Source organism: Ochotona curzoniae, unplaced genomic scaffold (genome assembly GCF_017591425.1).
Source record: "Ochotona curzoniae isolate NIBS_2020 unplaced genomic scaffold, NIBS_Ocur_1.0 contig_605, whole genome shotgun sequence".
In the NCBI taxonomy this organism is placed as follows: Eukaryota; Metazoa; Chordata; class Mammalia; order Lagomorpha; family Ochotonidae; genus Ochotona; species Ochotona curzoniae.
Window position 1 is genome coordinate 4,746,769 of NW_024466491.1, and position 23,241 is coordinate 4,770,009.

General features: G+C 61.4%; 2 protein-coding genes across 5 annotated transcripts; both read left to right on the top strand.

Moving 5' to 3' along the window:
* The first annotated feature begins 2,180 nt into the window (after window positions 1-2,180).
* On the top strand, window positions 2,181-13,467 carry RAB8A (RAB8A, member RAS oncogene family). 2 transcript variants are annotated; one of them, XM_040990927.1, is made up of 8 exons: window positions 2,181-2,548; window positions 5,889-5,949; window positions 8,357-8,417; window positions 9,482-9,559; window positions 10,083-10,172; window positions 10,565-10,630; window positions 11,532-11,582; window positions 12,227-13,467. In XM_040990927.1, the coding sequence occupies exons 1-8, from the start codon at window positions 2,425-2,427 to the stop codon at window positions 12,317-12,319; spliced, it is 624 nt and encodes a 207-aa protein (XP_040846861.1). In that variant the 5' UTR covers window positions 2,181-2,424; the 3' UTR covers window positions 12,320-13,467. The 2 variants fall into 2 exon arrangements, with proteins under 2 accessions (XP_040846861.1, XP_040846860.1); XM_040990926.1 differs by having other exon boundaries at window positions 2,394-2,548; window positions 11,552-11,582.
* Window positions 13,468-17,733: 4,266 nt separating this feature from the next.
* On the top strand, window positions 17,734-22,450 carry HSH2D (hematopoietic SH2 domain containing). 3 transcript variants are annotated; one of them, XM_040990873.1, is made up of 6 exons: window positions 17,734-17,821; window positions 18,979-19,194; window positions 20,184-20,273; window positions 20,482-20,650; window positions 21,300-21,434; window positions 21,650-22,450. In XM_040990873.1, the coding sequence occupies exons 2-6, from the start codon at window positions 19,070-19,072 to the stop codon at window positions 22,163-22,165; spliced, it is 1,035 nt and encodes a 344-aa protein (XP_040846807.1). In that variant the 5' UTR covers window positions 17,734-17,821; window positions 18,979-19,069; the 3' UTR covers window positions 22,166-22,450. The 3 variants fall into 3 exon arrangements, with proteins under 3 accessions (XP_040846807.1, XP_040846805.1, XP_040846806.1); XM_040990871.1 differs by lacking the exon at window positions 17,734-17,821 and having other exon boundaries at window positions 18,850-19,194; XM_040990872.1 differs by lacking the exon at window positions 17,734-17,821 and having other exon boundaries at window positions 18,850-19,194; window positions 21,303-21,434.
* The last annotated feature ends 791 nt before the right edge of the window (window positions 22,451-23,241 follow it).

Sequence of the window (23,241 nt, forward strand, 5' to 3'; positions counted from 1 at the left end):
CATGGGTGTGAATTTCAGTTCCATGAACGCGAGTGGATGCGAAGGGAAGTGGGCGGGTCCAAGAATGTAGTAGAAGTTATTTGGCTTAACAGGATGACTTCATGAGAGAGGAATTACGCCCCCCCCCGCAGGCGAGAACACCTGGCCAGCACCCCGGGCACAGCTGGGGAACAAGCAGGGTTTCGTAGACGGTCCAAACACGTGGTCCGTGCCGTGGGATTGGAGAGGCAGGAGGCCTGCCCAGACAAGGCGTCCTGATGAAGGTCATATCCACGCTGGTAAGAACCTGAAAGAGATTCAAAGAGAAGAAGCCGAGACGAGGAAATCCACTGAGCATTCGTTTCAGGAAGGACTAGAGCGGGGGGTTGTACGGGCAAGCAGGAAGGCGGGTCAAATGTTTCATACATAAACAGTGGTTGCCACGGAGAGGGCAGGCAGCGATCCTGCTTGCCGACTCGATGGTAGGCAACTCGGACAGCGCGAGTCCACTAGGCTCACGACTTGAACTGCTTCGATCGGCCATTTAGGTCTTCACCGCAGCGGGCACGCAGGAGCTCCAAGAGGAATTGAGAGCCTTTCAAACGCTCCTGTAATAGGGAAGTCAGTGTTTGAAGTACAGTTAAGGCGTTCAGAACACGCGCGTCTGCTGTAGTGTTGTGTCTTCATCCGCCCAGGCTGTAGTCTGGGTTCTGCTCCAGTCACTCCTGTTTCTCAGCATTTAACGGAAAGGTGCCACGTTTGTGAAACTCAAGTGTCACAGCTCCCATGCCGTGCGGGTGAGGCGAGGGCAAGGCCGTGTGGGCTCCTGCTCGGGGCCCGCAGGGAAGTACCGGCCTCGTGTTGTCCATGGGCACACTGCGGAGTGCAAAACGGACAGGCAGGCCGTGATGCTGTGACCGTGGCCACGGAGAGCCAGACTGTAAGCAGGATGTGAGAGATGGCCAGTGTCAGGATGTGCACCTGAGTCAGCGGGACCCGTCGTGGCACGCTATGTCCGGAGCATCCGGAAAGGCCAAGCGGAAGTGAAAGTGGCTGGCCATGCAGTGAGAGCCGTCTCCGTGCATGGAACACACAGGACCAGGAAGCGCTTACACAGCCAAGGCCCACGAGGCGACGGGCGTGGCTGGCGGGCAGCAGCCAGCGGTGAGTCCCACACATGTCTCCACTCGGCAGGACATGAAGGGAGTGGGCAACGCCAGAGCCCTCCCGCAAGGCCCTCTGGGTCCAGGGTGCCCCACCAGAGAGCGGGCCATCTCTGGGAAGAAACTCCAGCGGTTCTGTGCTCTGTGGTCTGAGTCCCCAGCCCAACTGCTGCCCCCTGCAGAGCCCACTGCCAGCCTCCTGCGCCCCTCTTCTCACCAGAAGATGGGGAGAAATCAACAGTAAACACCTACCTCACGGGGCTCTTGTGGCAATTACACTGTTCTAGAAAGACTCGTTTTTATTGGAAAAGCAGATTTACAGAGGGGTGAGAGAAAGATCTTCCATCCACTGGTTCACTCCCCAAGTGGCCACAATGGCCAAAGTTGAGCTGATCTGAAGCCAGGAGCCAGGAGCTTCTTCCAGGTCTCCCACAAGAGTGCAGGGTTCCAAGGCTTTGGGCCGTCCTCCACTGCTTTCCCAGGTCACAGGCAGGGAGCTGGGTGGGAAATGGGGCCACCGGGATTAGAACCAGTGCCCACATAGGATCCTGGTGTGTACAAGTGGGGGGCACGCCCCAGGGAGCCGGCTGGGCAGCTGAAGGCGCGGCTTGTGGCGGTCAGCGGGCGGAGGGAGGCCTGCAGATTTCCATCAGCCGGCACGTGTCTCCCGTCCTGGGCTCCTCATCTCCCACCGACCTGACCCGCCACCCCATTCATTCCCTGGCCGCCCACTTCCCGCGCTCGCCGTGGCGCCTACTGCGGCTGCGCAGGGCCCGACGTACCCCCACCACCACTGCGTGCGTGCGCCCTCTGCTGGCGCCCAACGACCGCCCCAGTACGCGTGCGCGCACCCAGCCGGCCCCGCCCCTCGCCGGCAGCGCGCGAAGCCGTTGGCCGCGCTGGCGCCCCGCCCCTTTCCGACATGGGGCGGGGCCTCCCTGGCGTCGAGGGAGGAGAAGGCGGGGCCAAGCGATGCCACACCCCTCCCCCTCCCGCCCCGTTCCCTGTTTGAAGCCCCTCGACTCTTCACCGCTGGCCAATCATAGCCCGCCCTGTACTGAGCGGCAGCCAATGGGAGGCACGCTCGAGCTGCTTCCGGCTCGGCGCTCCGCTCGCCCCTTCCCCAGATCTTCCCGCGACGGGCGGGGCTCGGGGCGGGCGTCGGCCGCGGTGACGCGCGGCGGGCCAGGAGCCAATAGGAGGCGGGCTGGGTACTGATGGACGGGTCCAGCGGCCAGTGGCGAGGCCCCGGCCGCACTTCCCGTCGGGGAGAGAGTGTAATATGGCGAAGACCTACGATTACCTGTTCAAGCTGCTGCTGATCGGGGACTCGGGGGTGGGGAAGACCTGTGTCCTGTTCCGCTTCTCCGAGGACGCCTTCAACTCCACGTTCATCTCCACCATAGGTAACGGGGCTGGGGGAGCGGCCGGGGGCCGAGCGCGGTCCGAGGGGCTGGGCTGAGCCCTGGACCCGGCAGGGCTGGGCTGAGCCCTGGACCCGGCTGCAGGGGCGCAGGGCTCCGAGAGGGGTCGAGCAGCTCCCTCCCGCCGCCGGTGGTGCGGGGCGGCCTAGGGTGGGCGCGCCCCGAAGGGCTGGGGTGAGGCGTGGACCCGGCTGCAGGGGCAGAGGATGGAGGGAGGCTGGCAGGGGTCATGCCTATGGTGTCGGGGGCATGAGGTGAGGCGTGGACCCGGCTGCAGGGGCAGAAGGGTGGAGAGAGCCTGGCAGGGGTCATGCCTATGGTGTCGGGGGCATGAGGTGAGGCGTGGACCCGGCTGCAGGGGCAGAAGGGTGGAGAGAGGCTGGCAGGGGTGATGCCTACGGTGTCGGGGGCATGAGGTGAGGCATGGACCCGGCTGCAGGGGCAGAGGGTGGAGGGAGGCCGAGGGGCTGAGCGAGGCGGGGAGCCAGCTGCAGGGCAGAGGGTGGAGGGAAGCTGACAGACTGGGGTGGGCATGCCCCTGAGGAGCTGAGGTGAGGCATGGACCCGGCTGCAGGGGCACAGGGGTGTAGGGAGGCTGGCAGGCTGGGCTGAGGCATGGACCAGCTGCAGGGGCCCAGGGGTGGAGGGAGGCTGGCAGGCTGGGCTGAGGCATGGACCAGCTGCAGGGGCACAGGGGTGGAGGGAGGCTGGCAGGGGGCCTAGGGTAGACAGTCTCGCCTGCTCTGTGTGTGTGTCCTGGCACCCATGCGCTTGTTCTAGCCTCGCAGCAACTTTGCAAGTCCTTCATGGCTGGGGTGTCTGAGTGGCAGAAGTGGGAGGCGTCGCCGTGGGCCAGGTGCTTTCTTGGGGGGACCACGCGAGCCCACCTTGCAGAGGAGCCTTCTGAGGCTCAGGGAGGGCGTGGGGCTTGCTCAAGGTCACACCATGCCCGGCAGGTGGCAAGGAAGAGAGGACATGTCAGCCAGCCCACTCCTCCTCTGCTTTTACTCACTTTTCGCCCCTCTGTAATGCCCAGGCCCTCACACCCCTGTGTCACTGTGGGACTGTCATCCCTGCAGGGACAGGCCCTCACACCCCTGTCACCCACAGGGACAGGCCCTCACACCCCTGACTGTCACCCACAGGGACAGGCCCTCACACCCCTGACTATCACCCCCGCAGGGACAGGCCCTCACACCCCTGTCACCCACAGGGTCAGGCCCTCACACCCTGTCACCCCACAGGCACAGACCCTCACACCCCTGGCTGTCGCCACCCCCCCTGCCCCAGTGCTGGCCATGCTTTGTTCCGTCTTCTCTGCTGATGTTGGCTAACTTACCTGCGTGATCAGCGGTTAACAGCCCGACCTGTGATGCACAGTGGCCTTGGCCTTGTGGTGGGTGTGAGCTGGGTGGTAGTTCTGGGGCAAAGGGGAAGCGAAGCCTGCTGCCCGGGCTCAGGGCTTGACCCCAGATTGAGGAAATGTAGATAGCCACTTGGCTCAGCCAGGCAATGCGGACCGGGCTCGCCTGCCCCGACTCCCCACCAGAGGAGGAAGGGGCCGCGCACCCCAGAGTCAGCGCCGCCCCTCAGCCTGGGGGTCCCTGCTCTCTGTGCTGGCCCAGGATGCATGGTGGCACACCCCTGCTGCCCCCTGCCCCTGCCCACGCTTGGGAAGCTCCCACCAACCCGGAAACACTGCTGCCTCCAGCACCCTTGAGTCCCTGACTCCCAGCACAGACGTGGGGGGGCCCAGGCGTGGGTTGGGTCTTCTTTTGGACCACAGCACCCGCTCTGGTCGTTGAAGGGCTCTGGGACAATGTGGCACTTGAGGTACCTAGGGGATGTGACTTGGTCAAGGTTGCCTTGTGAGGTGGGGTCGCACTTGATCCCTCCACCATCATATTCTTACTGGCTGCGTCTATAACCTTCCTAAGGGGAGAGTGTGATTGGTAATGACCTTGACGGTTACAGGCCTCATGAAGTTCATAATTGCTCATGGCTCCCAGTGTGTTTGTAAGACCCAGGAGAAGCCCAAGATTAATGGGTGTTTTGGGGGGAGCCTGGCAGGTGAGAGAAAACACACAGACACACACCCCCCGCCACAGACGGCCTCTGGCACACTGCCGAACGCACGCTGGCCATCAGCTGCTGGCACCAAGTGCCCCTCTGGGCTTCCCTAATCGATGAGCGATTGACTGGCTGTTCATTTCCTTCCCCGGGGAACTGTTCTCAGCTCCATCCATCTTCTGTGGTGTAAACTTGGCCCCCGGGGCTCCTGCAGGCCGTTCTCTACCAGCCTGGCTCGGTCCCCAACCTGCTGCCTCCCCCCTCCGCCTCGGAGACACGCTCCTCCTGCAAAGACGGGTGATGTTGGCAGAGGTGCCTTTCGCCCTGTGGCTGGCCCTGTGTTCTGCTGGCCAGCTGCTCCATCCCTCCATCCATGTGGAGCCCGGGGCCTCGTGGTGTAGCAAGGATGTGGTGAAATGAACGCGGCCTAAGGGCCGGCCAGAAGGAGCAGTTCCATGGCAGGTGCAGGGTAGCCAGACCCACCCTCTGGACAGAGCTTCACAGCTGGGCTGAGCGTCCAGTTGAGGGTCGGCTGTTTGCCCTCCAGAGCGGCCAGGTTCACGGAGCACATCAGGTCAGGGAGAGGGGACGACCAGGAAGGTGCCACTGGACGTGGGCAGGGCCCTGAGCGGGTGGCTGTGCAAGGAGAGAACTTGTCCAGAGATGGGAGTTTTGTTCTAAAAGAACAGGTGTGGGGCTATGGGCGAGGAGGTGTGAGTGTGTTAGCGTGTGTGTGTCCTGAAGGGGTCCGTGAGGCAGGACCTGTCCTCACTGGATTCGGGGCGGGCACAGAGAACAAGGCAGGCAGCTTGATTTTCTGTATTCGAGAGAGACGGAGAGAGAATCCTTGCAGCAGCTGGGGCTGGGCCATGCCAAAGCCAGGAGTCTGGAACTCTGTCGGGTCCCCCATGCCGGTGACAGCGGCCCAAGCCCTTGGGCCACCTTCCTGCCATCCTGGGAGAGCTGGATCTTCCGAAGTACAGCAGCTGGGACTTGAACTGGTGCCCTCGTGGGAGGCGAGCATGGCAGGTGGCGGCTTCAGCCACAGTGCTACAGTGCCAGCAGCTTTGCCCCCGGAAGGTGACACTTCAGATGTTTGTCCATCAGCAGGCTCAGCTTTCCCCCTGGTCGCGTCATGTAGAGACCTCCATGCCCTCGGCCAACCCTCCAGTTTTCCTCTGTCCCCAGCCCCAGGCAGTGGGAGTCCCGCCCCTCGGGAAGGCTGGCCCTGACGGGTCCTGTGTTCTTTCAGGAATTGACTTTAAGATTCGGACCATAGAGCTGGATGGCAAGAGAATCAAGCTACAGATATGGTGAGTCCGGGAGCCCTGGGGGCCCCTGTGGGCCAGTGTTCTAGGAGCCCTGGGGGCTGAGTGCTCTGTGAGCCCTAGGGGCTGAGTGCTCTGTGAGCCCTGGGGGCTGAGTGCTCTAGGAGCCCTGGGGGCTGAGTGCTCTGTGAGCCCTAGGGGCTGAGTGCTCTGTGAGCCCTGGGGGCTGAGTGCTCTAGGAGCCCTAGGGGCCGAGTGCTCTGTGAGCCCTGGGGGCTGAGTGCTCTAGGAGCCCTGGGGGCTGGGACCCCTGTAGGCCAGTGTTCTAAGAGCCCCAGGGGCTGAGTGTTCTAGGAGCCCTCGGGGCCCAGATCTCAGAGCCAGGAGCCCCCAGACCTGGACCATCTCTCTCCTGGCACCCAGCATGGATACTGGGCTTTCTTCCAAAGCTCCTTAAGTGGCCTCCCCTCTCTAGCCCAGGGACTGTGGCCGGAAAGCTGTGTCAGTACCTGGCACGGTTAGTTCCAGACCTGTTTGTTTAATAATAATAATAATTGAGGGGCTGGCACCATGACGTTGCAGGCTAAGCCTCTGCCTGTTGCCCCGGCATCCCATACGGGTGCTGGTTCGAGCCTAGGCAGCCGAGAGGCAGCGGGGCACGGCGGAGGAAACTGGGTTCCTCGCTGCCAGCCTCAGCCCCAGGCGACTCGGTAGATGGCAGCTCTCTGTCCCTTAAGGTTGGTTTATTTGAAAGGCGGAGTTAGAGGGAGGTATCTTCCATGTGCTGGCCTACTGTCCAAATGGCTGCTCCAGCAAGGGCTGGCTCGGGCCGAAGCCAGGAGCCAGGAACTCCATCCGGGTCTCCCACTTGCATGGCGGGGGCCCAAGGACCCGAGCTCTCCCAGGCACATCAGCAGGGAACAGGAGTGGGAGGTGGGTACCAGCACTTACACACAATGTTGGCATCACGCAGAGGCTCAACACGCTGCACCATAAAGTTGAAAAATGGTGGGGTAGTATGGTAGAAGCCCTCGCAGCAGCCCAGAGGAGTGCCAGGCGAAGGGCCGTCCCGCTCCACCCTGCCTGGTGGCGTGTCTCCCGACCCTCCCACAGCCGGTGGCTGTAGGCCCCAGCCGCGGGGGCCTTGGCCGTCCCACAGAGCCGGGCCATAAAGCTGATCTCTAGCCGCCTTGGCAATGAGGAGGCAGAGCTCCTCCGTTCCCCACAGGCTGGTGGCAGGATGGATAGAACGGACAGCAAGAAAAAGGCTTCACGGAGACATGGCTTTGTCAAACTCCGCTGTGGGCGTTCTCCATGCTCTTAGGATGCCCACCGCTGTCTGAGAACCCGCAGACTTTTACATCCCAAGAAGCCAGGGGCTAAAGCTGCTGGTCACAGAGGCCAGGGGATGCAGGCTCCTGTTAATCACCATCTTATGTGGAACTAAGCAGCCGGGGTTGGTTCTCCTGTTAATTATTGAAGAAAGCCACGGAGGAAGAGCAGCACGGCCAGCCTGCTGAGGGAGGGAGGAGGAGACAGCCCCAGGGTGGGGGTCGGGGGGCTCGGCCATTCACAGCCCGACCCGAGGGACGCAGGAAGGAGGGAGATCAGAGGGCCTAGGTTGCTCCGAGGCACCAGGTGTTCTTGGCTCGCGATAAGCGTCCAGCGCACAGACGGCAGCTCCTTCACGCTGGCACCACAGCAGCCTCGTGCCCAGGTCCAAAGTGACACTTGGAACAAACTACTACATCTGCGCCTCCCGCCTTCCTGGCCCCGCACCTCAGCAGCCCCGGGCGGGGTGGGGCAACCTGAAGCTCTTCCAGGCAGACCAGGGCCGAGGTCAGCAAAGAGACTGCCCGGAACCAGCCCTCCCCCACGTGGCACCTGCCGTGGGCACCCAGGCATCTGGCCTAATCAGAGCACCGGCCAGGGTGCCTGCCTTCCACATCAATGAGTCCTGGCTGCGCCTGGTTCCCAGCTTCCTGCGGGTGCAAAGCCCAGAAGGTGAAAGGGGAGACTGCCAGTCCCAGGGGGGCACTTCTGTACAGAGCACAGAGGCCCCTGGGACACCCAGGGCCACAGGAAAGCCACATGTGGCTTCACATGTTGAATGCCCACTGAGCCAGGCACAGCCGTGTCTTCTTCCCCAGGTGTCTGCTCCCTGGCTAGTAGGTACTGGCCCCCGCCTACCCTTTTGAGTCACCCAAGCCCAGGGGCCCGGCCCAGGAGCCAGGTGTCCTCAGCCGCCCTGTCAACCATGGCCATGTTCCCCGCGACCAACTTCAACTCCCATGGCTAGAAGCCTGGTGCGGAGGAGACGCAGCCCAGGGTTCAGGTCCCCCCAGGCACCAGGCCCCGCTCTGTGGGCACAGGTAGACCCGGGGGCATTACATGGCAGCTGAGCTGTCCTGCCATGCTGTTGGTGACCTCCCCCTCTTCTTCTTCCATCCAGGGACACGGCTGGGCAGGAGCGCTTCCGAACCATCACCACGGCCTACTACAGGGGGGCAATGGTACGCACCAGGGGTCTCCCCACCCCTCCTGGTCCCCGGTTAGACTTGGGAGAAAGTCAGGGCCGCACGTCTGAGCCGCTATCTGCACTCTGAAGCCAGAGGTGGCACCCTCTGCCCAGCCACTCGGCAGCCGAATTCTCTGGGGGTGAGGCCAGCGTCTCGGAGTGTCCCTGCAGCCCACGTCGGCCGCGGTGGAACCTGCCCAAAACTTAATGCTCGTCCAGGACCCGACCTGCTCTGGGCTGCTGGCCGCTGGCTCGGTTGCCCAGGCCTGCAGCAGGGTGCCATGCTAGGGGACCCATCCATCATCCCTCAGCTGTTCCTGTTGGTTTGTTGTAAGATTGATCGATTTGAAAAGCAGAAAGGTACAGAAAGATTAAGATCCTCCACTCCCGGAAGGGCTGGAACAGCCAGGACTGGGCCAGGCCAAAGCTAGAAGCCAGGAGCTTCCTCCCGTTCTCCCCCGTGGCTGCAGGGGCTGGATGGGAAGTGGAGCGGCTGGGACACGAACTGGCGCCCATACAGGCTGCTGGGGCTTGCGGGGGGAAGATTTGCCCATGCAGGCCACGCGTCGAAGGCAGCTGAGAGCAGGGATGAGAAGGCATTGCCACTGTCGTGGTTCCGGGTCCAGCCACATCACACGTGGCCAGAGCAGCCACTGGGGTCCTGGTGTGAGTTTACAGGCAGAGGTGGGGGGTCGCAGGGCACCTTAGGGGACTTCAGGGAGAGCCTGGATCCAGCATGTGTCCCCTGGGGCGTGGGGTGCAGGCCGGCAGTGGGGAAGGGTCGCAGGTCACACTCCTGGGTCATCCAAAATGACCAGCTTATGATGAGCCCCCTGCAGGTTGGATTTCAATTGTTTACATAGTTGAGAAGGTTACACACCCACGGGGGGCCTCCCATCAGGGTGGGGAGTGTCCACTTTCGAATTCCGCCTGCGGCTGCCCCACAAAGCCAGGCCTCACCCCGGCCAGATGCAAGGGGAGGGGATGCTGGCTCCTGGGACCCCTGCTGTCCCTGTCCACTGCCACCTGTCAGGGCCTGGGATGCCTCTCCCCCCACAGGGCATCATGCTGGTCTATGACATCACCAATGAGAAGTCCTTCGACAACATCCGGAACTGGATTCGGAACATTGAGGAGGTGAGGTGCCCCAGGGCTCCCACAGCCCGGAGCCCAGGAGCTGGGACATGGGGCAGGGCGGGTGGCCGTCAGTTCCCAGCCTGGCCGGGTCCCCCAGCTGCCCAGGCACGGAGAGCAGGCCATGGGGGACACAGGCTCTCGGTTCCCAGCCTGACCGGCCTCACCAGGTCCCCCAGCTGCACGGAGAGCAGGGACATGCACACTCTTGCTCGCTAGAGGGAAGGTTGTGGAATCATTGGAAGGGTGTGGCAAGCTGTACTTTCAGCTGCCCCGGGCAGGGTGTGAGCTCAGAGGTGCTCCCCACACGGTGGCTGTGGAAGGAGACCTTGAACCTCAGGGTGGGGAAGAAGGCCATCGTCCCCTAAAGTGCCAGCCACACCCCGTCTTCCTGGAAGGAGGCCGGTGCCTGCCGCTGGGCTGACTCAGAAGGTGGGGCCAGAGGCCCTGAGGTGCCTACAGAAAACCCACCTCAAGCAGCCACGCTGGACCCGCCCTGACCCCGTCTCTGCCCCTCCTCCCCCAGCATGCCTCCGCCGACGTGGAAAAGATGATTCTGGGGAACAAGTGTGACGTAAATGACAAGCGCCAAGTCTCCAAGGAGCGGGGAGAGAAGGTGGGTGCCCCCAGCTCGGCCATGGAAGGAGCCGGGCCAGGGCCGGGGTGCGGGGAGAGAAGGTGGGTGCCCCCAGCTCGGCCGCGCACGGAGCCGGACCAGGGCCGGGGAGCGGGGAAGAGAAGGTGGGTGCCCCCAGCTCGGCCGTGGAAGGAGCCGGGCCAGGGCAGGGGGCCAGGGTGACAGCCAGGGTGGCTCTTTCCCCCAGTGAATGGAGGCCACCACGGCAGGTGCCCCCGCCCAGTATGCTGTTGGCCCCACCCTGGAGGTCACAACAGACAGGATGCAGCCGTGGCTGGGTCCACACCCCCTTCCCCACCGTGACACGCACTCCATGCCAGGGCAGCACCTGGTGGCTGACCCACCCCATGCCTTATCCCCTTCCTTCCCAGCTGGCCCTTGACTACGGAATCAAGTTCATGGAGACCAGTGCGAAGGCCAACATCAACGTGGAGAATGTGAGTCCTAGCATGGACGGCGTCCAGCCGGGGGGTGGACTGGGGGCCAGGGAGCTTCAGTTGCAGCATGGACGGCATCCCAGACCAAGGGGTGGACAGGGGGCCACCAGGGAGCTTTAGTCCCAGCATGGACAGCATCCCAGCCTGGGGGTGGACTGGAGGCCACCAGGGAGCTTCAGTCCCAGCATGGACGGCGTCCAGCCCGGGGGTGGACTGGGGGCACCAGAGGGGTCGCCATGTGTAGGTGCAGCATCTGCTGTGGCGTGGTGTCACCGCCACACACAGTTACAGGCACCTGGTAGTGTCATCGCCGTGCACAGGTGCAGGCACCCAGCATGGCAGCATTTCTGCAGATCCGCAGGCTGTCCTGGGAGCAGGCTCGGATACCGGGATAGTGGGAAGACGTGGTTGGGGCCGGCCCTGCGGCTTACAGCAGGTGGGAGAAATCAGGCCTGGGCCGGTGCCAGGAGCAGGAGGGTTTTAAAGACAGCCGCCTTCCTTCCTGCCCCCGAAACCTGGGGGTAGATTCCAGATCTATATTTTGAGTGGAGGGGTCCTGGGGAACAGGTTATCATTTGGGCAGAGCATTTATTAGATTTGTTGTGGAAAAGGACAGCCGATTTTGGGAGCTAGGGGTTCATCTTATTCTCCTTGTAGGGTTACTTCTGCAGTTGTCATGGCGACTGTGCCGTGTCCTAACACCCCCACGCGGGAGCAGGCTGGGGGGGTGCGTTTGCTTGAAGAGGCTGCCAACCAGGTGGCCACTGCGTCAGATCCAACCACTCCCTACCAGTGCCCAGTGCCCCTCTGTGTAACTGCTGTCAAACTTAGCAAGAGGTGCCAGGGCCCGGAGGGAGACGGGCTGGAGTGGCGGAGCACGAACCATCCGTTTATCCCACAGGCCTTTTTCACCCTCGCCAGAGACATCAAAGCAAAAATGGACAAGAAATTGGTGAGTGCCTCGGCCAGACCCGGAGCCTGTGCCCGGGGAGGAGGAAGGAAACTGCGGGTGGGAGATTGGATGGATGGATGGGTGGGTGGGTGGTTGGGTGGATGGATGGATGGATGGATGGATGGATGGGTAGATGGATGGATGGGTGGGTGGGTGGGTGGGTGGATGGACGGATGGGTGGGTGGGTGGGTGGATGGACGGATGGGTGGGTGGGTGGGTGGATGGACGGATGGGTGGATGGGTGGGTGGATGGATGGATGGGTGGATGGGTGGGTGGATGGACGGACGGGTGGGTGGATGGACGGGTGGGTGGGTGGATGGACGGATGGGTGGGTGGATGGACGGGTGGGTGGGTGGGTGGATGGACAGGTGGGTGGGTGGGTGGACGGACGGGTGGATGGACGGGTGGGTGGGTGGATGGACGGATGGGTGGGTGGGTGGGTGGATGGATGGATGGGTGGATGGGTGGGTGGATGGACGGGTGGGTGGGTGGGTGGATGGACGGATGGGTGGATGGACGGGTGGGTGGGTGGCTGGCAGGGGATGGGGAGCTGGTTGACATGGGTGGCCCTGGCAGGAGGCTGCTGGGTCCAGAGCCCCGGGCCGAGGCTGGCGCTGACCTGCGGAACTCCCTGTGACTGCAGGAAGGCAACAGCCCGCAGGGCAGCAGCCAGGGCGTCAGGATCACCTCAGACCAGCAGAAGAGGAGCAGCTTCTTCCGGTGTGTCCTGCTGTGAGGAGCGCCGCCTGCTGGAGCCTCTCAGCCGAGCTGACTGTGCCTGCCGGGCGAGCCCTCGCTCAGCCAGGGGCCTCCCCCAGCCTCCAGCACCCCACCGGGGCCGGGCCCTGCCACCGGCGCTGGGGGGCCCCCAGAATGCAATTGAGAAATTGTTTATTTTAGTAACTGTCTGATCTTTTTCAACTCCGGAAATGGACTAAGTTAAGAATCTGCTATTTTTTTTTCTGTGACGTCCGCTGAAGAGACCTGGCCACACACCGCGAGAGGGGACAGAGCGAGAGCGAGTGAGCGAGAATGCCAGGTCGAGCTGTGGCCAGCAGCAGCGGCCGCCGTGGGCCTCCGATGGCTCGTGTCACTGTGACACAGGACCTGTCCTGGCCACCCTGCCCCCTCCAAGGCCAGCAGGGATTCCAGGGTGCTGGGTCCCCACACCCCAAGCGAGGCGGCCGGGGGCCAGGCGCGCACTGGAGCTCTGCTCTCCATTTGGGACGAGTGACAAACACCATTCCTCCCACCCCAGCCCCGTGCCCCCCCGCCGCTGCCTTCTCTAATGCTCAACCAAAGGGAGGCACAAATCCGGTGGAGACGCCGCGTGTGGCAGCGTCTGGAAGGCTGTGCCAGCCCTGGGCGCCCTGCGGCCCCCACCCCTGCTCGCGCCCCGCCGCCTCTGCATCGGACGCTCCTCCTAGCTGAGATTTTTATTTTTCCAGATTTCGTACCTAGCGCCATGACGTGATCCTGTCTCTGATTGCCAGTTGGCAGGCCCAGGTGAACGGACCCGCCCGGCAGCTGGACACGGCCCTGTGCACCGGGCGGCGGCCTCGCACCGTGGGTGCCCTCCACAGGGCCAGCCGGGTTGGCTTCCGGCCTTACGTCCTCTGGTTCTGTTTGCAACAGCTGCAATGTCCCCCAGGGGACAGGAATGGGGACCAAGAACAGACAGGGGGACGTCACCGGGGAGCCGGCTCGTCCGCCCTGCCCGCCCCAAGCCGCCATCAGCCCAAGCCGTTGGCGTCTTCGATTCCTTCTGTCGTCCGATTAACCCGCAAACCAGCAATAGTCTACGCTCCCCCTGGAATCTAACATGCTGTTTACATGGATAAATGCACTTAAGAAAACCAATTAAAGCTCATTTTAAAGTTTAAAGGGTTGTGGGTTTTTTGTTTTGTTTTGTTTTGTCAACATTAAAAAAAAGGTGGCTTTTTGCAATTTGTTTGTTTTTTGCTATATTTGAAAGGAAGGGACCGATCTTCTAGCCGCTGGTTCACGCCCCAGATGCCCACGGCAGTCACAGCTGGGCCGGTGCCAAGGGACAGGGCAGCAGGGCCCTCGGGCCTTCAGCCGCCGCCCTCCAGGGTGCCGTCAGCAGGAAGCTAGAGCCGAACACCCCGTGCAGGAGCCCTAGGGGGCGGCTTGTCCATGTCCGTCACCCCGGACGCCATGTTCAGAGCACAGAGGCCGCAAGCAAGCCCGGGCTGCCCTGCTGGGTCGTGTCCCATCAGGCCCCACGTTCCTGAGAGCTTTGCCACTTCTTGGCTGTCCCATCCAATTTCCCTGTTCTTTTCCCCTAGGGTTGCACCTGTTTTCATTTTGTTTTAAACACTTACTTACTTTGAAAGAACATTCACCCATCATTTCACTCGCCACGTGACGACCACAGCCGGGGCGGGCCGAGCAGCAGCTGGAAGCCCCGACCGTCTGTCTTCAGCCTCTTGCGCAGGCGTGTTGTGGAGCTGCATCAGAAGGGGGAGTGGCCGCAGCTTGAACCAGGTACTGACTTGGCATGGATTGGCGGGGGGCAGCAGCTTACGTGTGGGGAAACCTGAGTCCGGGCCCCGGGACCCGTGTGGGCGGTCTGTGGGACGCTCCTGGCTTTGGACCAGCTCAGCTGCAGCCCTCTGGGGGAGGAGCCAGCAGATGAAAAGCACGTCTCCATAAGTATGCCTTTCCGACAAAAATCAACCGAGACAAAGATCTGTCGTATCACGATGGTGGCTCTCACCCTGTTGGGTTTATTTGTGAAAGAGAAGAAATGGAGGAAGTAATTCAGCCCTAGATGGTTACCATCGCCCAAGCTAGCCAATCAGAAGCCTCTCCCGGGTCTCCCACACGGGTGCAGGGCCCCAAGGCTGTGGGCCGTCCTCCACTGCTTTCCCAGGCCACAGGCAGGGAGCTGGGTGGGCAGTGGAGCTGCCGGGACTCGAACCAGTACCGATAAAGAATACCAACACTGCAGGCGGAGGCTTAGCTGCTCTACAGTGCCGGCCCCAATTTTCATGAACCTTTTTTTTTAAAAAAAAAAAACTTGTATTTTATTTATGTGTCAGTGACAGACACACCCAAAGCTTCCATTTTGTACTGATCACAAATCCGCAGTGCCTCCAAGGGCCAGGGCTGGGCTGGGTCGGAGTCGGAGCCAGGAACCCAACGGCTGCCAGCAGCCCTTGCCTGGGAACTGAACCCAAGTACTGCTGTGGGCCAGCTCCTCAGCTCCAGAAACCTTGTATCTATCTGTGTGTGGATTTCAGCTCCGAGCCACCCTGTCCCTCCCTGACTCCCCACGCTTGCCTGGCTCCCTAGGCACACCCCACAGTGCAGAGCTGCTAACTTGGGCACGTCCAGGACCGCGCTTCTGGCATGCGGACGCTTGAGGGCGCCCTGCACCCTAACCAAGGCAGGCAGCTCAGCCTCACCAACCGCACAGAACCTTCCAGAATCCCGTGGACTCAGGCTTACCCCTGCATCCCGCAGCTCCTGTGCCCCGTACCCATCACAGGAGAAAGTTGAAGATGCCGGCGCTGTGTTCACGGAGGACCAGCTTCATAGACACCCCGTGCCCACCAGAGCCCGGGCGCCTCCTGCGCACCGCCCCGTGCCCACCAGAGCCCGGGCACCCACACACCTCCACGGCTTTTGGCATTCCAGCACCTTCCAGCCGCAGTCACTGCCACACACGCACCCCGCTGCTCTCTCCTCTAGCAGGCACAGCCCAGCATCTCCCGGTGCAGAGTCACCAAGACAAAGCCAGAGCAATCTCTCATCTGGGGGCTTGGGGGCTTCGGGCTGCTGCGCCCACGGGCGACCCTCCCCGCCTTACAGCCACACACACCCACGCTGGACCTCGCTGGCCCCTTGCCCGTGGCTGCACAGTCGTGTCATCCATCTAAGCTCAGGGGTCAGTCATAACACCAGGGACATTATTATTATTATTATTATTATTATTATTATTTTAAGATGTGGGGGCACAGAAGGTGAAGCTGCCTCTGCAACACAGGTGGTCACTGGTGGGAATGCTGGTTCGAATCCCAGCTGCTCCACTTTCTATCCAGCTCCCTGCTTTTAACCTGGCCCAAGTGCTTGGGACCCTGCATCCATGTGGGAGACCCAGAGGAGGCTCCTGGCTCCTGACTATGGATGGATTTCAAGATTTTACATGAAAATAAACTTTTTAAAGATTTTTTTTAAACTTTATTTTTGTTTGAAAGCAAAGTTACAGAGAAAGGAGAGATCCATCGGCTGCTTCACTTGCCTTGTGGCCTCAGCAGCCAGAGCTGAGCCGATCTGAAGCCAGGAGCTTTCCCCGATCTGCCGTGTGGGTGCAGGGGCCCAAGAACTTGGCTCATCTTCCGATGCTTTCCCAGAGCTGGATGGGAAGTGGAGCAGCAGGGACAGACACCTGTGCTCCAATGAGCGATGTACACCCACTCCATAAATGTGGAAACAAGGCCCAGAGAGGCTGAGCTACTTACACAAGGTCACACAACACAGGGCTGGAACTACTGCCCGCATCTCCTGCTGGGGCCCTGGCCTGACCCACAGTGCTTCACCGCTGCTGTGGGGAGGAAGGGGAAGTGAGAGTCCAGCTGTGTGGGGTGGTAGAGCTGGGGCCCACGCAGGGACAGCCCAGCCTAGCCCTGGTGAGGTGATGGCTGTTTGGGCCTGCAGGGAGAAGAGGAAGTGGTTTTGCCTGCCTACCTAGAGGGAAGAGAGAGAGCAGCCAGGGCTGGCACATGTGTGAGGCGTGGAGGAGGGGGCTGCACCCGGACCCCCTTTGAGAGGATCTACTGTTCCCAAAATGCCCGTGACAGCTGGAGCTGGGCCAGGAGCTCCAGCCGGGTCTCCCCCGTGGGTGCAGGGGACCAGGAACTCAGACCACCACTGTGACAGCCTGAACATTCAAAAGGGCATCTGTTTTGCCAGGCCTTCGCAGGGTGAACAGAAAAACGAATTAGGGACGCATAGGCGGGACCAGAATATTAGAAAGACACATTTATTGTAAGCTTTGAAGCATGGCCACCCGCAAAGCTGGCCTCGGTCAGCCACGCTTGCTGTGGCTTGTTTCAGCCGCAGCCTGTAGCCCCCAGTCCAGTTCATACTGGGATGTCCCCCTGGATACTTTAAAGGAACCGACCTCCAGGAAATGTTACCATGCAGGCCAGGGAGATGTTCAAGTTCAAGAGCTAGAGACACAGTAACATCCCAGGTGTGACCATCCGTGGGGGAGCAGGTGCTCAGCCTTCCCCTTCCAGTAACCCTGAATTCCGACAGCTCTCCCTTTGTCACCGTGCGCCAAGGCTAGCTGAGTTGATGGCATAGTTTTTCGTCCCGGGGTGAGTTTCAAAGCCCCTAACAGCAGCCTGTAGGTAGGGCTGCCTGGGACGGGAGGGGACAGCCTGGCGCCCTGAGTGACTTCCGAGCTTCTAAGGGTCTGCCTCCGACTCATTTTGGGGATACGATTTTTTTGGAGGGGATCAGCCCGCAACACCACCCACTGTCCCCACCCTCCAAATACCCTGCCTCGCGTCCACCCTGACACCCCACTTCGCTGATTTGCCACGAGGGTGGTCATTCCTGTGCTCCCCTACACCCCCCTCAAGGATCTGAAAACAAAGGGCATTTGATAAATGCTCGCGGCACAGTGGACGTAACCATCAACTGTGATCCCAGGTCCTGTCTTGGGGCACAGGTTTCTGGCCTGGCTGCTCCACTTCTGATCCAGCTCCCTGCTGGTGTGCTTGGAAAGGCCGTCAGCCTGGGCTCCTGCACCCACGTGGGAGGCCTAGATGGAGCTCCTGGCTCCTGGCTTCAGTCTGGCCCCACCCTGGCTATTGTTTGGGGAGAATAAACTTGATCTGTGTGTGTGTGTGTGTGTGTGTGTGTGTGTGTGTGTGTGTGTGTGTGTGACTCAAATGAATAGCTCTGAATATAAAATAAAATGCGAGCCTTGGACCGGTCAGTTGAGAACAGTGTGTCCCAGTCCAACAGGTAGCGGGGCTGTCCCAGAAGCTGTGGTGGAGCCCGCCCTCCGGGCTCACCTGCTGGAGGAAGCAGGAACCGCCTGGGGGTGAGCAACCACGCCCCTGCTGACGCACAGACCCTGAACTGAAACCCAGGCTCCTGCCGGCAGCCGCTGCTGGGGGCGCGGTGCAGCCGGAGGAGGGCCCAGGCTGGGGGCGCGGTGCAGCCCGAGGAGGGCCCAGGCTGGCCAGGAGTCTCCCAGGTACGTGCCTCAGAACCCCAGGCCCCAGGGAGGGCGGGCACAAGGAGGACCAGGCTGGACCCGAAGGGGAGGACTTCTCAGAGGAGGTGGAGGTGAACTCACAAGCGGCAGGGAGCAGCCTGAGCAAATGGTGGGGTGGGTGTTGCGGGGGGGATAGTGCATTCTGAGAAAAGCAAGAATATTGGGGGGCTAAATGGGGCGAATTCTAAAGAACTGAGTACACACATTCCTGCACAGGTCATCAGCCAGCACCCCGGGTCACCCCTGGGCCAGGCCAGCAGCAGGCAGGGCTGCGGGAAGAAATAGAACCAGCTGGGCAGGCACAAGCCAACCGCACATGGTCACGGCTAGGCCAGGGCAGGAAGGCTTGGGGAGCTAGGAGGGGGCAGAGAAGTGCCCTGGTGTCATCTGAGGACAGAAGTACACGGGCTGGCAGCGCTGGGCGGGCACACCACCCACTCCAACCGCACATGGTCACGGCTAGGCCAGGGCAGGAAGGCTTGGGTAGTTAGAGGATGCCCTGGTCGTCTGACAGCAGAGATAACACGGGCTGCCTGGAGGAAGGCATTTTTCCATTGGGTTTTCAAGGATGGATAGGAGTTCTTTAAATTTAAGCTCTCAGGCCAGATCATAACTAGATTCTTTCTTTTTTTTTTTTTTCAAGATTTATTTTTTTCTGCAAAGTCAGATTTACAGAGAGGAGAGACAGAAAAATCTTTCACGCATTGGTTCATTCGTCAAACAGCTTCCTCTGGGTCTCCCACGCGGGTGCAGGGTCCCAAGGCTGGGCGCCGTCCTCCACTGCTTTCCCAGGCCACAATGAATGCTTCGGACACCAGCTGTGTGCTTGCAGACAGCCCACATGGTCACAGGTTCGAGTTCCCCAGCTGCTCCACTTCCCACCCAGCTCCCTGCCTGTGGCCTGGGAAAGCAGTGGAGGACGGCCCACAGCTTTGGGACCCTGCACCCGCGTGGGAGACCTGGAAGAGGCTCCTGGCTCCGGCCATTGTGGTCACTTGGGGAATGAACCAAGATCTTTCTCTAACTCTGCCTTTCAAATACATAAAATACGTCATTTAAAATCAACCACAAGGAATACAGTACGTGGGCAAATAAAGCATGCCAACATTGAATCCATCTTTCTGTCCACCCTGGAGGACTTCCCGAAGGAGGAAGCACCCTAAGCTGCAAGAATTGAGCCAAGCTGAGCCGTGGGTACCACCCTCTCGCTCCCGACCTGGGCAAGCCATGACCGAGGCTGGGAAGCTGCCCCCACCGCTCCCTCCACGACTGGACTGGTTCGTGCACACCCAGATGTGCCAGCTAGCCCGCGACGGGATCCCTGAGTGGTTTCATGGGACCATCTCGAGAGAGTGAGGACAAACCCACACCCTGCCCCCACCCCACCCTGTCGCGAGTCTCCCGCAGCCCTGGGCAGTGCCATGTCCCAGGCTTGGGCCCTGGTCCTCTATCCCGTCACGTGGCCCTGTGCACACGGCGGCCCCCATCCCTGCACCTCGTCTTGCCACTGCACCCCCTAATACAGCTGCTCTCAAAACCCAACACGCCTTTCTTGCCTCTCACGCTCCACGTCCCCCTGGGCCTCGCTCTAAACAAACGCACAAGAGCACTTATTGCAGTCCCCTCCCCTGCAGGCAGGAAGTGGCGAAGGCAGCCACCGACACCACAGGGGCGGCGGGGGACGCTCTGGGCGAGGGGGGAGTGGGCCGGGCATGAACTATCGCAGCCCCCCAGGCGCTGGGAACGCTTGGAGCTGTCAGCTTAAGCACACGTGTCCTTCATGTCCATCATTCACAGCGCAACCAGGACAGCGTCATGTTGGCAGCCCGAGGGTGCCCATGCCGCCCCACTAGGAGCCATTCTCCCATGGCTACCCGCACGGGACGTGGTCCCTCTGCAGTCCCCACTGAGCAGGGGGCGGGGGAAGCATAGGGTGTGTGCAGAACTAACACACCTCCTCCGTAGGACCCAACTCCCACTGATCAGACAGCGCAGGCTTTACCGTATTGCTCAGAGAATAACTTACAGCACTGGCTTTACCGTATTGCTCAGAGAATAATTTAGTGGCCCCTTTGCGCTTCCTCTGGGCTTGGGTGCCAGGCTGGGCTCTCCCCTGGCTCACTTGGCTAGTGAGCTCCCCTGGAAGGTGCAGTGAGTGGAAGAGGCAGGGGCTGAGTGACCCTGGAGGAGACGTCTCTGGTTCAAGGTCAAGACCCCTAGGTCCAAGGACCAAGCTCTGGGCAGCAGGGTGTGGGGGATGACGTGTGGGCGGGACCCTCCTCGGGGCTTGTGGGGGGCCACTGCATGGGGACCCACCCTCATTCCTGTGTCTGCTCCCCAGAGCCGCCGAGAAGCTGTTGGAGTCTGAGCCACTGGGGTCCTTCCTCATTAGGGTCAGCCACAGCCACGTGGGCTACACACTGTCCTACAGGTGAGACTGGGCATGGGCGCCCAGCTGGGGCAGGTGGCCAACAGCGAGAGAGAGAGAGTTGGCCCAAGAGACCCAGCAGGGAGCTGACTCGGTGTGAAGGCAGTGCAGGAGGCTCCTGGGGGCGGGGGGGGGGGCGGTGGTCACAGAGTGGGGATCCCGGGGCGCACCTGTCCAGGAAGGGGGCCCACCTCACCGGTCATCCTGGCAGAGCCGAGAGCTGCTGCCGCCATCTCATGATCAAGCTACTGGAAGATGGGAGCTTCGTCATCCCCGGCCAGGAGGTGGCCCACGCCTCGCTGGACGCCCTGGTCGCCTTCCACCTGCACAACCCGGTCCAGCGGCACGGGGAAGAGCTGCTGAGCCATCCCTGCGGGCAGGTGAGGACTGTCCAGGGAGGGACCCTGCTCCTGGCCCTGCGTCCCCCACTCCCATGTTCCCACTCCCAGCCTTGTGTCCCCACTCCTGGCCCTCATGTCCCTCACTCCCAGCCCCATGTCCCTGACTCCCGTGTCCCCATTCCCACTCCCATGTCCCCCCTCAGCTCGTTCCCTACTGCTGCCCATCCCCCCTGCCTCATGTCCCCCACTCCCGTGTCCCCTGCTCCTGGCCCTGTGTCCTCCAGTTCCAGCCCCATAAACCCCACTCTCAGCTCTCCCTGCTCAGCCATGGCCCCTGCTGGCCCCTGCTGGATCCTGGACTCCCCTAGTGTCCCGTAACCCTGCTTAATTCCAAGGAAGCTAACAATTCCTTATAAGGCTGGGTGGGTGTGGTCTTCCCACCTTCAGACTGGTATGGGCATGGTCTAGGCTGGCACTGTTGGCGGGCCACGAGGCCCTATCAGGCCCCCCACGGGCGTGGCCTGGGCCTGCACCGCTCAGTGGGTGTGGCCTGTCATCCTGAGACCTGCTGTGGGTGGAACCTAGGTCCCCTGAAGCTGCCATGGCCCAGGAGGTCCCGGAGCCCCCATGGACCTTTCAGGGGTTTGTCCTAGACCCCAGCTCAGCCTCTCTTTCCCCCTCCCCTCAGAAGGATCCAGAAAATGTGGACTATGAAGATCTCTTCCTTTACTCCAGTGCCCTGGCAGAGGAAGTCTGTAGTCGCATGCATGACCCCTGGGACCCCCAGAGATCTTCGCCCTGCCAGGGGGCCACCCCTGAGGAGGTATGTGACCTCGGGGAGGGACGGGAGCCCAGGAGGCATGATTGAATCCATCTGCAGAGGGCAGGGGACGGGAAGCAGGCAGGAGTGGTGGACTTCAGCAGAGCAGGTGCAAGGGCTTCCTGGAGGAGGTGTCAGAGCTGGGATCTACAGGGTGAGGAGGCCACACACAGTGCAAGGTGCGGCAGCCCCAGGTCTCACCAGCTCCTGCTTTCCAGCGCAAGGACAAAAGACCCTCAGCTGAGAAGGACCATGGAGCCACGCAGGGAGCCCCAGCTGCCCTTGGCGAGACACGGCACGGACTCTGGAGGAACCTCAAGATGCTGCCCCAGGCGGGCAAGAGGGTCCAGCAGCAGCTGAAGGCCCAGCTCACGGCCGTCAGCCTCTCGTCCCTCCGGGATGCTGGGCGACCGGAGGTGACCCAGAGCCACGGGGCCAGGCTGGGCAGCCAAGGGCACCGGGACAGCTCCTCCTCCTGCAGGGACTCCTGCCCGGCCTCACTCCTTAGAAGCCACTCTCAGCCGTGCAGAGACAAACCCGTCTCCTCCGAGAAGGCCACCAGGTCCTCGAGCTGCAGCGAGGCCACGACCAGGGACCGGGGTTGGCACCGTGTGCTGGTCAGAGCCCTGTCCTCGCACGCAGCCAAGTCGGAGCCGAAGGACTCGCAAGAGCCAGAGCACTGGCTCCCTGAGGAGTACCGCCAACCACCACCCTTCGCCCCTGGGTACTGCTGAGGGGCCATTCCACCTCTCTCGGTGCCCCCAGCTCACACACATGGGCACCAGTGCCCAGGAGCCTGGGATGTAAGGCAGGTGTTGGCGCGGGGGCCACCTCAGTGGACAGCACTCACTCACGGTGCCACTGGCTAAGGGCACCTGCTGTGCATGCCAGGTACTGGCAAGACCCTCCACTGACAGCAGCCTTTCCAACCAGTAGGTTCGGCACCTGCAGGTTCGTGCTTGCCAGTGATCAAAAATGTATCATAAAATTGGGCCCAGCGGCATGGCCTAGTGGCTCAAGTCCTCGCCTTGAACGCACCGGGATCCCACAGGGGCACCTGTTCTAATCCCGGCAGCTCCACTTCCCATCCAGCTCCCTGCCTGTGGCCTGGGGAAAGCAGTGGAGGACGGCCCACAGCCTTGGGACCCTGCACCCACGTGGGAGATCCAGAAGGAAGCTCCTGGTTCCTGGCTTCTGATTGGCGCAGCACCAGCTGTTGCGGCCACTTGGGGAGTGAATCATTGGACGGAAGATCTTCCTCTCTGTCTCTCCTCCTCTCTGTATACCTGACTTTGTAATAAAAATAAATAAATCATATATATATATAATAAAATGTACTTCATGGGGGCCGGTGTCATGTTGTACTAGGTTAAGCTCCCGCCTACGGTGCCAGCATCCCATATGGGCACCAGTTCATGTCCCGGCTGCTCCTCTTCCCATTTGGCTCCCTGCTAATGGTGTGGGAGACCCTGAAGAAGCTCCTGGCTCCTGATCAGCTCAGCTCCGGCCACTGTGGCCACTTGGGGAGTGAACCAGCAGGTGGAAGATCTCTCTCCTCTCTCTATAACTTCACCTTTCCAACAAAAATATTTTTAAAAACTTATTCATGAACGCTTGTGTGAACCTGCTGGGTTCACTCCCCAAAGCCCACAGTCAGTGCTGGGCCAAGAGCCGGAACTCTATCCAGGCCTGCCAGGGGTGCAGGGGCCACAGATGGTTCTGGAAGGATCTGGAAGGAGGCGCACCTGGATTCAAGGTGCCCCCTGCTAATGACTGCAAGGTGAGGGGGTGTCTACTCCCTGGACACCAC

What these genes read in the sequence shown, in the direction of transcription:
- RAB8A (XM_040990926.1), top strand. Translation starts at nt 2,425, where the DNA reads ATGGCGAAGACCTACGATTACCTGTTCAAGCTGCTGCTGATCGGGGAC. An exon ending in CCTACTACAGGGGGGCAATG is followed by an intron (nt 8,418 to 9,481) that starts GTACGCACCAGG and finishes CTCCCCCCACAG; the next exon opens with GGCATCATGCTGGTCTATGA. An exon ending in CCAAGGAGCGGGGAGAGAAG is followed by an intron (nt 10,173 to 10,564) that starts GTGGGTGCCCCC and finishes CTTCCTTCCCAG; the next exon opens with CTGGCCCTTGACTACGGAAT.
- HSH2D (XM_040990871.1), top strand. Translation starts at nt 18,941, where the DNA reads ATGCCAACATTGAATCCATCTTTCTGTCCACCCTGGAGGACTTCCCGA. An exon ending in CATGGGACCATCTCGAGAGA is followed by an intron (nt 19,195 to 20,183) that starts GTGAGGACAAAC and finishes TCTGCTCCCCAG; the next exon opens with AGCCGCCGAGAAGCTGTTGG. An exon ending in AGGGGGCCACCCCTGAGGAG is followed by an intron (nt 21,435 to 21,649) that starts GTATGTGACCTC and finishes CCTGCTTTCCAG; the next exon opens with CGCAAGGACAAAAGACCCTC.